We start from the raw sequence: 15457 nt of genomic DNA on the forward strand, positions 1-15457 counted from the left end.
GGCGTCAAACATATCTGCACCATTGCTAATGTTAGTCCATTTGTTGTACTCTGAGACCCTAAAATGGTGAAACATAATTACATAAAGAATTTGAAGAGGTATTATTGGCTTAATTTGATATATTTTCTGATTTCGATAAGGCTGTTGCGAGTAGTTTGAGCATTAAAATTTGTCTATTAAACATTTTCTAGTGACCTTTATCTCGTAATTTGAAGTTTTACAGAAAAAAAACATGAAGTTACAGCTGGTTCCACAGCAAAATCAATAACTTATTTTATTTTAGCTATATTTGAAAGTATTTGTAAGCGGAACTTAAAAACATTTTTGCTCACTTACTATGTACTATACTTTTGAGTTCTTAAATCACTCTATTCTAAGTAAAATGAGCTGAATTTTGATGATGCGATGCGGGGGTTGCATCCGTCATTCCAAATAATGTTCAAGGTATGGTGGGTACAAAAAACGAAGTCTTATCACCTGAAATTTGTGAAAGTGTTTCGGGAACGGTTCACCTTGGCTTACCTTATTCGAACACTCTTTTCCCCCAAAATTTACCAAGGTTAGAGAAAAGTCTACAAAAATGCCATGGATTACTCGAGGAATAGGGGTATCTTGTAAAACAAAAAGAAAACTGTGTCTGTCAATCCGAAACAGTTCCGATGTTGATGCTATAGCACATTACAAGAAATGCTGCAAAATATTAAAGACTGTAATACGGATGTCAAAGCAAATATATTATAAGGAAAAGATAGTCATATATAAAGACAATATGGGATATGGTGAAGGAGGAGACCGGTAGAACCAGACATTTACAGGAACAAAAAGCATTAAGAGTAAATGATACATTGGTGACAGATGTGTATAGTGTTGCAGAACTTTTTAATAAACATTTTATAACTGTTACCGAAAAGATGAGGTTGTCAGGTTCTGTAGATGCTGCTATGGAATACCTCAGACCAGAAATTTCAAGCAACTTCCATAATATGAATTTGATCCTCACTACCCCAACAGAAATAATGTCCACCATAAAATCTTTAAAATCAAAAACATCTAGTGGGTATGATGAAATATCAACAAAGTTAATTAAGGAATGTGATTCTGAGCTAAGTAACATATTAAGCTATCTGTGTAACCAGTCATTTATCAGTGGAATATTTCCTGAATGGCTGAAATATGCTGAAGTTAAGCCACTGTTTAAGAAGGGAGACAAAGAAATAGCATCAAATTTCCGTCCAATTTCACTGTCGCCAGCAGTCTCAAAAATTGTCGAAAAAGTAATGTACAGTCGGCTTTATAACCACCTTATCTCAAATAACATACTGTCAAAGTCACAGTTTGGATTTCTAAAAGGTTCTGATATTGAGAAGGCTATCTACGCTTACAGTGAAAATGTCCTTAATTCATTAGACAAAAAATTGCAGGCAACTGGTATATTTTGTGATCTGTCAAAGGCATTTGAATGTGTAAATCACAATATCCTTTTAAGCAAATTAGAGTATTATAGTATAACAGGAAATGCTGAAAAATGGCTCAAATCTTATATCTCTGGCAGGAAACAAAGGGTGTTATTAGGAAAGAGACATGTATCAAGGTATCAGGCATCATCCAACTGGGAGCTAATTACATGAGGTGTCCCACAACACTCCATTATAGGGCCCTTACTTTTTCTTGTGTGTATCAATGACCTTTCATCAGTAACATTACCAGATGGAAACTTCGTTTCGTTTGCCGATGATACATACATTGCAATAAATAGCAAATCAAGCGTAGTCTTAGAAATATCAGCTAATAAAATATTAGTGGACATTAATCACTGGTTCCTAGCCAATTCTTTGTCACTAAACTTTGAGAAGAAACACTACATGCACTTCAGAACTTGTAAGGGGTGTCCCACAAGAATATGTCTAAAATACGATGATAAGAAGATAGAAGAAGTGGACAGTGTTAACTTCTTGGGATTACAGCTTGATAATAAATTCAACTGGGAGGAGCACACCACAGAACTGCTGAAGCTTCTTAACAAATCTCTGTTTGCAATGCGAATTTTGTCAGACAAAGGGGATATAAAAGTGAAAAGATGGCATACTATGCTTACTTTCATTCCATAATGTCAAATGGGATTATTTTTTGGGTTAATTCATCAAGCCAATCCGAAGTTTTCCGGGCACAGAAACGTGCAGTAAGAGTTATATGTGGTGTGAACTCATGAACATCCTGCAGAAGCCTGTTTAGGGAACTAGGGATACTAACTACTGCTTCTCAATATATTTATTCCTTAATGAAATTTGTCATTAAAAATATATCACTTTTTCAAACCAACAGCTCAATTCATGGAATCAATACTAGAGATAAGAATAATCTTCACAAGGATTTAAAGTAACTTAGTCTTGTACAAAAAGGTGTGCATTATTCAGGAACACAAATTTTCAATAACTTGCCAGCAGCCATAAAAAGCTTAACAACCAATGAAATTCAGTTTAAGAGAAGCCTAAAGGATTTATTGGTGGACAACTCCTTCTACTCCATTGATGAATTTCTCAGAAAAACCAACTGATTTGTGCATATGTATATATGTACAAGTACAATATAACTTTTGCCCAATTTCAGTGCAGTAATGTGTTCATTGTAAATGTGTGTAAATTTGTGTGTGTGTGTGTGTGTGTGTGTGTGTGTGTGTGTGTGTGTGTGTGAGTACAATCTAACTTCTGCACCATTTCAGTGCAGTAATGTGTTCATTGTAAATAAGTATTACAGTAGTTGCATTACATTTTTATTTCCTTATAAATAAATAAAAACTTTTTTATTTTAATTTCAGTGCATTAGTATTTGTAAAATGTCTTTCATATATTGTTCACTAAAAAATGACGATCAATCCACTTGGGACCTGTGGAATGGTACATTAGCTTATTTGTTTTACTTGTAAATATTTGTAATGTATTGTTGTTTTTCTGACATGTTCCACATCCTGGAGGACCTCCTCACTACGGATAAATTGGAATGAAAGTAAATCTAATCTAATCTTACCAAACACCATTTTGAGAGGAGTGGACGGGCGGTAATGATAATACAGTACGTTGTGCACAAGAAAAATACACCTGACGATATGGACTGGCTAATATAGCTTTTAATTCCTTTAGATTTTAGGTGTACTGGATATTATGTTCCACAAGATCACAAAAACATAATTTCATCGCCTAACGTTGTGTTAGAAGTTTTTTGTTGTGAAGACGATAGTGCGTAATGTTCTACATTGGAAAAACTGTACCTGTCGTTTTCTGGCGAATATGAGTTCTTATTTCCATTTTGTTGGTTTTTCCTGTGGAGCCTAGAAAGGTGAAACATTATTCTTTACTATTAGTAGTTTCGAGAGACAGCAGCAGCTGTTATTGCAAATAATGCTCAAGAAACAGTGGATACAATAAATGAACTATCATCAACTGACATTTTTAGAAATTTTGCGGTAATGGTTCCCTTTACCAAACACCTTTTTCGGATAAACGATTGCAGGCTTTCAAACAACTCCGACTCAACGTTGAAATCTTTAAAGTTTTGCTGGTTTCGTTGTATAGGGGCTGGGATACGTAGTTGCCGCTTTACAGGCCAAATACTACCGAGTCTACAGTATACGATAAGAATGCACACATGAATCGAATGGTCAAAGGTTTCTATCACTCGGCAGTTGCGAATTATGAAAGTAACGTATAAATTTATAAATGAAAGATTGCAATTAAATAAAATGTGCAGGTACTATCTTAACGACTTTAAATGATGAGTACGATAGTAGAAGTACTTTTGAGAATGTGGTATATTTCCGCAAAGCACTTATAGGTGTCGATGGCCCAGCAATTAAATAAAATATAAGTTGAATAACAGGGAAACAATTGATTCCTACAGGGCGTAATTAGTTATGAACAACAACAGAGCTCGCGAGACATTCACTTCTAAACGTACACTACGTCTTCACTGTAGAAGCCACGGAATTCTCACAAGTGCACAAGTCGTCACTCCGAAGATTCTCTATCTGCCGCCACCACGCGCAAACTGCTCCGCTGTCCAAGTATTTCCGCCGACTGTGCGTCCGTCGCTCTGTACTGTCCGCGTCCAGCACTCACTTCCGTGTGTTCTGTCCCGTACTGCCCACAACAGGCCCGTGTCCTCTCCGGAAACTCGCTTCCATCCAGTCTCCCGATTCACGACCGCTCTAATTGGCTAGCGTCCTCGCGCCATGTCTTCATGCCAACGCACAGTCGCAATCATAATAAAACATATACCAAATACTGGATTTACATTTAAATAACTTGAAATTAAATAAATATTCCTATGGCTGGACTATAAACACGCTCTAACACACATTATTAAATACATAAACAATTAAATAACCATATATCAAAAGAAAAGAAGCAAAAGTTAGGCCAAGAGCCTATGTCTCCGTGCTTTCTAAAACACAATAAATATTTAACCAATTTCTTCATGAATAGCATATATCGGGTATAAACAAAGACATAGATGTATAAATACATTTATAAGCATGCTGCTACTGTTTTTTCGTGTAGCTGTGGAGTACTTATGGCCTGTCGCGATCGATAATAATCGGCTGCTTTGACCTCCAATAACTCTTGTACTATTCAAGTTACATGCCTGTAATTCATACCAATTAAGGTTTACACTAATAGCTTTCTCAAGATATGACGATCGACAAAATCGGATGAAGCGTTTACATTTTGGAAATTCGTTGCTGGGCTTTACTTGTATAATTCATCGTCAGATGTTAATCTTTAAACTAATAAAGATACTGGAAATCTGATTACAGCATCACAATCGTCGTTCAAATAATAATAATGTACATGTTTCTTCTTCGGGTATCGTGATTAATCTATTATTAATTTCTATACGAACTGTGAAATGTCTGCCAGTATTTAAAATATCGGGGCGCCAATGTTTCGAGTTTGCAGTAGGTGTAGTGTGGTGGGTAAATAAGGGAAACACAACTCTTTGAATCCTCACGTCTTTTGGGGCAGCAACCTACATTCATGAGGGGCACCAATTGGCAGTAATGATTCTGACAGGAAACTTACAGTGATAATGCGGCTCATGACACAGAAGTGTAACAGAAGAGCTTGAAGTGATAGTGCTGCTCATGACACAGAAGTGTAACAGAAGAGAATGCACGGTCAACTCGGACTCTCTGCCGCCATTAAGCTACATCTTGCCAGCTACAAGGTACTGTAGATTACCTGAAAACTCTACCCAATATACACCTTGGAAGGCAAAATTAAACAGGCGTACGTACACAGAAAATTCTGTTCACAGGCGTTACCTTTCTTATTTTTCGTCATACTCCACACCTCAGCCATCTAAAAATATTACTAACATGACTAGTAGATATAAAAATTAATTAAAAAAAGGCACGCTTAAGAATCTACAAGCGAAGCAGTTCACGGGTGTCTTTCCCACTGTCTTGCACAATAAATACGCTCAACAATATGACCAAAGCAACGAATTAAAATTTCACAGCTACCAAATAAACTGTTCTACCGACTAATTAGAAAGTCTTCTGTTAATAATTATAACGTGACAAATAGTGGCAGCTAATGATTCAGCATGTACATCAGGAGGATCACATAAAATTACTGTCCAGAAGTTACAGAGATCAACCTTCTACGGGATGTATGTATTACACTTCACAAAAAGGACATCGTCGACATTCAAGAAATTGTCAGAACAAACCATTAACTTGCACCGTGAACACAGAATGGAAAATGGCGTTCCACGGAGATCACAATGGTTCACATCATCAAGATCGAACCGGAGTGCTTGGGAGTTACAAAGGATGCAGGACGTTCAGAAAGGTGTCCACTTTTAAGGAATGCATATAGAATCATACTGGTGTAACAGGGTGATGATAACTGATGGAATGTGATGGTATGTAATCGAATGCGAAACTGTCTGCCTTATAGCATATGTGAAACTGGCTAAACTTTAATGCATAGTTAGACATAGTGCGATAATATGTGGTTCGTACACTGGAAAAAAAAACATCCGGAGGCTGAATTTGTCATGTTGTTCCAGGTGGTGTGATCTGCAATATCACGCACTTTTCAGGAGTGATAGTGTGCCTTAAAGAAGTACGATTCTTATACGGAGACCAGGAATCAAGCGGAAGCAAGTTATTTTGATCAGCTATGGCCCAAAAGTAGTACTCATACAGTAGATGTATTTTCCTTAAGCCCATTTTCCCACTCTTGCTTGCTGTGACGTAAATATTCACTACTGCCTTTCCAAGATCACCCACATAAGGAGGAATCCTATGTGCCAGAGCACCTCGAATTCTCGAAGCACAGTAAATAACTTTCCAGACAATTTACCATCCACATTAACAGACACAAAAATTGTATACAAAATGCAAGGTAAATACAAAAAAAACTTTCGCCTGTTCTTAATTCTAATTTTGTCTTAACCAGTTACATGAGATTATTTACATTAGACTCCTATATAAGAACCTTAGGAAGATGAGTTGTTCTGAAGGAGGCGTCACAATATTAAAAACCGAGAATTTGTTTCCTTCTTCAGCCTGATCATGAATTAAGCCCATAACTTCATATTACAACATCAGAATCAGTTACATTTTCACAAATCATTTAAAAATTACGACATATGCAAGAAACACCTATACTTCTCACAGACTTTGAATGCCTTATCTATGAAATTTATTCTGAAGACCGTCAATGAGCTTCATTTTTTCCACCCTCGCAGTAGCTGTTGTTGGTCACATCAACACCGCCTCGCAATGTGGCCAGTTCTCATATGGAATGTATGTAAATATCTTGGGTACATGTTGTGCCTTCATATCTTGTATCGGAATTTTTTCACTGCACACGGTTTCTGATGGAATGTGAGGCATCCTGCATTGTTATCTTGCGGCAGAGAAACTATTTTTCACCAAAATATCAGACAACGCAGATTCAGTTAATTAACCCCTGCGGAAGGAATATTGTAACTGCCTGAACTTGTAAATCGAAAATGGGGACTTTTCACAGGAACTTTATTGATTATTTGTGAAATTAAGGCCACTGATTGTTGAAATCCAGTGTATTTTCATCAGAGACTTGATTAATATTGCATCTTATTTTCGTTGTGAATTGAATTAAATCACTGTATTGTTGTGGTATTTAAATTCTCTGTAGTCGTTTGATTTTCCTTTCCGCAGTCCCAGAGTTGCGATTACCTTGAATAAAGGAGTGCCCTCGCTTTGGGAGGTACTAACGTATCACATATTTTTGAGAATCGACCAGTAGCTACGAATGTAAGGAGAAAGCACAAAGAAGTGGTGTTACAGTTTTGACCTTATCAGATGCCACTGAGAACATGAAGTTATTTAATCTCAGGGTTAAAACTGTTTATTTGCAACAGCAACATGCTACATACTTCGTCAGGAAATGTGGCTTACAACAAAAACCATGGCATCGCATTAGAAACTCCAAACAAACACGATTTTGAAACATGTAGCTTAGCTACTACATCAATAACTTGTTCTTCGTTTGCTTCTATGACGGATAAAATTCTGAGGCGGTTGCGTTATGGTGTGGTCGTGTTTCTCATGGAGGGGGATTGCACCCCTTGTTGGTTTGCGCGACAGTATCACAGCACAGGATTACATTGATGTTTTAAGCACCTTCTCGCTCCCCGCAGTGGTTGAGCAATTCGGGGATGGCGATTGCATCTTTCAACACAATCGAGTACCTGCTTATAATGCACGACCTGTGGCGTAGTTGTTGCACAATAACAACCCTTTAATGGACTAGCCTGGACAGAGGGCTGACCTGAATCCTACAGAATACCTTTCGGATGTTTTGGAACGCCGAGTTGGTGCCAGGCCTCACCGACCGACATCGACACCTCTCCTCAGTGCACCACTCCGTTAAGAATGGGCTGCCATTCGCCAAGATACCTTCCAGCCCCTGGCTGAACGTATGCCTGTGAGAGTGGAAGCTGTCATCAAGGCTATGGGTGGGTCAACACCCTACTGAATTCCAGAATTACCGATGGAGGGCGCTGCGAACTTCAGCCAGGTGTCCGGATACTTTTGATCACCTAGTGTATACCGTGTGTCTCTCCTAGCAGTTGTCAGGCACATATTCTCCGGTGTTTCGCCAGACATTTGCACTGACGTTTCTGCAGTGCGTAGCTGGAGTCAGTACTCCTCATCACGTCTTTCATGCGATGCCCAGTTTCGACGGAAAGCATCGGTTTGTTTCCCCTTCAGAACAAAATGATTTATTAGCGTAATTTTACGTGCTCATTCGATAAGGCGGTCTCAGATTCGCCTGGTTTAATATTTGTTTTATGTATATGTATTTAAAAGGGTCAGTAAAACTCGAACAATAACCATTACTCGGGAAGTGATACGATTGGCCTGGCGGGTGCAGACCGCTCCTGCCAACCATGCAGTGGTGCTCAGTCGGTGCCGTAGTACTGGTTATCGTTTTTGTTTTACTAAATTGGTTAATATATATCGATAAAAATATAGCACTAGACCAAAAAAAAAAAAAAAACACCACAAAGGTTAAATTAATTAACTTGCAGACGAGCCAGTCACTGAAAGCTCAGTTCCACAAGATTAGGACTAACCTCACTCGGCAGCAATACATTTGTGTGCGTGATAACTAGGTTGCCCAAACAGGACTCCCAAACCCACAACAACAGGTCACACGTTAGCTGTCTTGTTCTCGGATACCAGGCACCACCGGGCTAAGGCAATCGCGACGAAAAAAAAAAATCTCTGAAATTACAGCTGCCTGCAACAAAACAAATGAGTCAGGGTTCATGGACGTAAAGCACAAGCCACTGTTCCAGCCGGAGCGTAACCTTTTCAATGCACATACGGACGGAACAACACACGTGGGCATAAAGGGAGCAGCAGATGCGTACCAAGCAAACTATACTGCGCCAAAATATGACCCACGTCACGTCCACAAACCGGAGCACTGCTCCCGGAGCTGGTGTCTGCTCGCTGGACTGCCGCAACCCTCTGTCCCCCGGAAAGTGATGCTGACTGCCACCTTGCTCAACGCTCCCTTCTCGGCCATGCACAACAACTCTTCCCTTGTCGCCTCAGGGTGCGGCTGCAATGTCCGTTCTCCCCTGCTGTCCGCCCCAGACTCCCGTACTCGCACTCACTCCCTCGTTAGAACCCGCTCCGACAGAAGGTGCTCGCGATTGCACATAGTGCCAACCTCAATCAGAGGAGTAATCGATAGCGTCTTGCGCCCGAGAGCCGCGCCACGGCTCACTCACACTATCATTCGCTTACAGTTCTAGGAACTTGTACATCAAGACCATGTTTGTGTAAAGTAAATAACAACATATTAAAGCAGCAATAGATTCATGGATGAAACAAGGTGGATTTACACCATTTCAATTATGTTTTAATCCTGTACAAAAATATTTATTTTCCATCACAGACCACTTCTTCATTTCTCACTCAGTGCCTCACAAAAGAAATGAAGCGCCGAAAAGGAAGGAGGAAACGAATTGAAAATTCATGAGTTGAGGGCTTTGTGAACCTACTGCAGTGACTAAAAAACCGACTCAAATTTTCAAAAATCCTGGAAGTGTTAGCCCATTATTCAGTATGGCACTCAGTCCTGGATGCATGCATTGGTTCGATTGCCGTTGTATCCAAGGCAAGCTGACCTACATGTGTTGTAACTCGTCCTCTATCGCCTGGCCTGCCTCGGGCAGGGATGTATGTGATGTCCTTAGGTTAGTTAGGTTTACGTAGTTCTAAGTTCTAGGGGACTGATGACCTCAGAAGTTAAGTCCCATAGTGCTCAGAGCCATTTGAACCATTTATCTCCTGGATTCTGGCACGAGGACAGAGTTGACATCCGAGCTTGATCAACGTGTGTTCTGTCAGGCAGAGATATGGGTATCTCGTTGGCCATGGGAGTACCTCATCAGCATGCTTGGTGCTTCACTTTGTCAGAAAATTAGGAAAATTGAACATACTAGTAGTTTAATTCGTAACTGTCCTTTTCCACATAAACTGTTTCATTGTTTAGTACACATAGTAGGACTGAGTGGTGTCTTCCGAAAGAGGTTCCTTACACTCTAGTCCTATCAGTAGAAAACAGCTGTGTAATGGATCCAGTGCACCTCACTAAACACAGGGGAGAGATCGAGCATCAGTAAACGATCAGTCTCTCTGGTGTCCTGTGGCTGCTTCTAGTTTTTTGTCAGGCAATACAACAGTGTGCAAACCAAATTTCTCAAACTGTTTCTGGATTTTGTCCTAAATTACTACTCATACCCAGTGCTATAGTTTTCAGATTATGTTGTAAAATGCATTAATAATGAGATTCTACGTATGTTCACAGGGAAGGAGGAACATTCAGCAAGTGCCTGATGTACAACGGAAGCGCCCTGGACGGTGCTTCCGAGGTGCCCTGCCAGCACGGCTGGGAGTACGACAACACGTGGTACCCTCAGACGGTGCCGACAGAGATGAACTGGGTCTGCGACGACATGCACATCGTCAGTGACGTCATGTTTTATGCACAGAACATTGGAGCAGTCCTGGGATTGCTGTTAGGCTACATGGGTGACATGTAATTAAAAAAAATCTTTCTGTTCTTATTACCTTTGTATTTTCTGTTAGCATTTGGTGTTAAAGGATATGAACAACCCCTGTCTGTCAGTACAAGAATGGGTAGTGGCATTGCAGTCGCCCGTACACCAGAGCGCTACATCTGACTGAGGGGAGCAGTGACCCTATTGAAGAGCTGGCACACGCTAAGTTGAAAGCTCACAAACAACCAGCAGAAGTGAAACTTCCTGGCAGATTAAAAGTGTGTGCCGGAACGAGACTCGAACTCTGGACCTTTGCCTTTCGCGGGAAAGTGCTCTACCAACTGAACTACCCAAGCACGGCTCACACCCCGTCCTCACAGCTATACTTAAGCCGGTACCTCGTCTCCTACCTTTCAAACTTTACAGAAGCTGTCCTGCGAACCTTGCAGGACTAGCACTCCTGAAAGAAAGGATATTGTGGAGACATGGCTTTGACATAGCCTGGGTGGAGGTACTTGAGTGAAAATTTCATTCTGGAAACGTCCCCCAGGCTGTGGCTAAGCCATGTCTCCGCAATTTCCTTTCTTTCAGAAGTGATACTTCTGCAAGGATCGCAGGAGAGCTTCTGTAAAGTTTGGAAGGTAGGAGACGAGGTACTGGCAGAAGTAAAGCTGTGAGAACGGGACGTGAGTCATGCTTGCGTGGCTTAGTTGGTAGAGCTCTTGCCCGCGAAAGGCAAAAGTCCCGAGTTCGAGTCTCAGTCCAGCACACAGATTTAATCTCCCAGGAAGTTTCATATCAGCGCACGCTCTGCTGCAGAGTGAAAATCTAATTCTAGAACCAGCAGAAGTGGCCACCAGCTCTCCATGCAATCACGTGGCGGTAGTTATAATGCACAGTACGTCCATGAATTGCAGTTCACATTTAGGGAGGAACCTTTACTTGAAGGAAAATGACTTCCTGCAAAGGAGAAGAAGATTCAGTGAGGTCAGGATGCAGCAGGTCTTATCTGAAAAATACCCCCAGATGTCTCGCAAATGTTTTATGAGTGCGTGCATGGCGAGAACAGGGCTCCAGAGTGTCGCGTTATTTCTTCCAAGCCAGTGCTGAAATTTAACTCTCTGACTATACTTTTTCTTCGAGTTCTTGTGGAGCAGCCACAATTGTATTTTGTAAATTTCAGTAGCCGCACAACAGCTGCTGAACCAAAAATATTTTTATTGCCTACACGACTGATTTCTGAACACTAAAATTCACTCATCTGGAGTAAGAAAAAAGAAGAACGTTTTACCGATTGAGGTAATCTCCCCCCCCCCCCTCTTAACCCCTTCCCCCTTCTACCCCAGCGTTGTCATGGAACGAAAATTTCGGTCACACAGCATGGGAACTGTTCATGGGATCCTTGGTCACCCATTTACAATTCAGGTACAGAACTTTAAGTCAATGACAACACTGGAATAGGAGACGACCTCAGTCAGTTAAGTGTTTTTTTGTTGTACACCATATGATGGAATTTTAGTGTTAAGTAGTAAACAACAAAAATATTGTTGATCCAGTAACTGTTGTGTGCATCGTTCAACTTATAAAATTTTGTATAAAATACATAATTGAACCATCAGGAACTTTTATATTAAACCCAAATAATTTCCGGGTTCAGTCGTGGACCATATTAATGGGTACTACAAAAAGATACAAATAATTGTGTGCAGTATTCAGAAAATGTCAACTGTTCTTTACAAAGAAATGCAAAATAACATGAATACATACAGGGTTAAAATGGTTTAAAGTACCATGTTGCATTAGTCATTACTAAAAATCTGTACTGCATACCATCAATGTCAATTTATGACACAGTACTTTTGAAGCAAACACACAAATACTAAATGTACATAGAGCAGTACTGAAGAGAAGACCCGAACAGTAAATTTTACTTTATAAAAAATGTTGATATTTTCGTCAAAGATCTTTAAAAGAAAATTTTTGTTGTATGGTATAAAAATATCTCGATGACATGTTACTTGGTAATGTAGAGGACTAGACTGCCTTTGGTGAACATAATAGGTATAGTTTCACATGTAAACAGAAAGCGAAGTTTCTATCTCCAGGCATAAGATAACATAGATGTTACAGTGTGAGGTAGGAAACATTTTATAACCCTAATGTTAAACAGTGTCATATTCATTGCATGTACTTAACGAAATGCATGAGTATATAAAAAACCTTAATTATATCATAAACGTAATGGAAATCGCACCTGTAACATCAAAACAAGCTAAATTACAGTGCTCTTAAATGGGTTGAAATGTCACTCAGTGTTCGTATGCATCCAGGTTACAGTATCGAAACAATTACTGTGACATATCGACTATATTTAAAGGAAATCGTCATATGTTAATTACAGTACGTAACTAGAAGCTTAGCATATCAGTAGTGCCAGTATCATAATGAAGGGGAGGGAGTAAATAACAACAGTGTAACCAACCATGTACACAAATTGGGCTTAAAGGAATATTGACAACATATGTGTATAGTAGTGGTAGCGATGAGTAACATTATTTAAACAATGTAAACCTTAAGATAAAGGCATTAGGGGCTCAAACATTGAGTGTACATTTTGCAAAGCATATAGAAAAAATTCTGCTGATAATTAATTAAAGTGATTGCTAAACAAAATGCGTACTTGCATATGTACACACTTAAACACATTAGCTGGAATGTAGATATCGAGTTACAGATGAATTATCTATTATATCAATACATATTGGTTATGTACATAACAGTATTTAACAACACATTTTTAAGTGAAAAGAAATATATGACCTGTAGTTCATTAAAATGAGAACTAGATCTTGGGAGTACAAACGTACTTTAGGTGAGGACAACTTATTGACTAGAAGTCCATGTCAAATATAATAAAAGTTGAAAATAGAATTACTGAATGTTTAGTATAACAGCAGGACAGAAGTTACAAACATTTTATAAATGTTTATACTCAACAATTGTAATACACAGGATGTGGATAACAAACTATAATATAACTTACTTGTACTGCAGTCGCGTAGTGAAGAATCCTGACAGGGAAACTGTGTGCAATAAAAGTGTTGACTCCAGAAAAACTTTTTGGTCGGACGTACATTTGGAAAAGGCCATGCTTATATGGCCCTAATTGGTGTGAAAATCCTAGAAGGTGTTGCAATTTGCGAACAACGTAAAAATTCGTTGAGTCTACGAGAAACATAGATCTGAAAATATCCGACTTTAGTGTGGTTTACATACTTTACAGCTACTTCTAGCAGTCGACTGAACCACTTTCATTTGGCTGCTTCGCTACGTATTCAGCATTTGTCAGCTGCAGTAATTCCTGCCAACTTCACTGTATTGTTTGAATGACTCTTAACAACGTAACGCAGCGGGTACATCTTTATCGCCATATTTGGCAGCAAAATATGTTATCTCTGGCGGTCACCTCCCTGAATGACGTCATCGCTGCCGTGTGCGGGGCGAGCAAGCCGTTTGCGAGTGCGGTATCCCTCGCTTATGGAATGGTGGGTTGCTACTGCCACAGCTCGGCTTTGCACTGCACTCATGCTGTTTAGCAACGTTAAAGCGGATAAAAGGAGGAACTCTCGGGAATTGTATTATGCTGTTCTTCGCGATCTTTATGACTGTTCTCGAGACGTCCCACTGAGAGTTATGAATGTCGTTACCTGACGGTGAAACTCCCGTAACTCAAAATACTGCAATTAGATGGTCTTCGTTTGCCTCCCAGCCACGTTCGGTTCTCCAGTATGAGTTGGCGTGTGTGTATGATCTAATTCGGCTTCGAACGTTACCTGCAAGGAAGTCTCTCAGTATCACTCGTTCTGTAGGTGGTAGCGAGTGGTCATCCCAACCAGATATAATGAGTGAACTCTCTCGTTCTTTTTCCGATCTCTACACTGGAGTGTGACGGAATACGGCCTGCTGATTTTACTTCCTCCTTGATAGTGTTGTTACGCCAACTCTCCATGAGGAGTTTTTGGCAGTTTTCACCGTGATTACGTTCATGACATTGCAATTCACTCTCCTTCCCGCACATGCCCGGGTTTGAATGTTCTTCCGAAGAATTTCATGTTCGGATTTGGCCTCTGATTGGCGGCCGAAGACTTCCGGCATAAGAAGTCAGCCTCATTCTGCCAACGGCCTTGTCAAAGAGGGCGGAGGAGTGGATAGAGGTTCTGGGCACTCTCTTGTCCTAGGGGTGGGAAACTGCCCCTAAAGGCGGAAGAATCGGCAATGATCAACGACATGAGGATGCAGAAGGCAATGGAAACCACTGCATTAAAGACACGTACGTGTATCCACAGGACATGTGGCCTGTAGTTGAAGAAGTGTCATGATGATCTCTCCATTGGCAAAAGATTCCGGAATAGTTTCCCATTCGGATTTCCGGGAGGGGACTGCCAAGGGGGAGGTTACCACGAGAAAAAGATTGAATAATCAACGAAAGGATAATGTTCTACGAGTCGGGCCGTGGAATGTCAGAAGCTTGAACGTGGTAGGGAAACTAGAAAATCTGAAAAGGGAAATGCAAAGGCTCAATCTAGATATAGTAGGGGTCAGTGAAGTGAAGTGGAAGGAAGACAAGGATTTCTGGTCATATGAGCATCGGGTAATATCAACAGCAGCAGAAAATGGTATAACAGGTGTAGGATTCGTTATGAATAGGAAGGTAGGGCAGAGGGTGTGTTGCTGTGAACAGTTCAGTGACCGGGTTGTTCTAATCAGAATCGCCAGAAGACCAACACCGACAACGATAGTTCAGGTATACATGCCGACGTCGCAAGCTGAAGATGAACAGATAGAGAAAGTGTATGAGGATATTGAAAGGGTAATGCAGTATGTAAAG

At 40.2% G+C, this 15457-nt stretch overlaps 1 protein-coding gene across 6 annotated transcripts in view; it reads left to right on the forward strand.

Annotated features, from left to right (window-relative positions):
- LOC126355976 (solute carrier family 22 member 7-like) overlaps positions 1 to 15457 on the forward strand; it is a 195542-nt gene that overhangs the window by 65360 nt on the left and 114725 nt on the right. For all 6 annotated transcript variants that reach the window (XM_050006588.1, XM_050006587.1, XM_050006592.1 and 3 more), the window contains one exon: positions 10377 to 10607. In XM_050006588.1, coding sequence (XP_049862545.1) covers positions 10377 to 10607 — 231 coding nt within the window. The remainder of the gene's footprint in view (positions 1 to 10376; positions 10608 to 15457) is intronic.

The sequence above is a fragment of the Schistocerca gregaria genome, chromosome 3, assembly GCF_023897955.1.
Source record: "Schistocerca gregaria isolate iqSchGreg1 chromosome 3, iqSchGreg1.2, whole genome shotgun sequence".
Taxonomy (NCBI): Eukaryota; Metazoa; Arthropoda; class Insecta; order Orthoptera; family Acrididae; genus Schistocerca; species Schistocerca gregaria.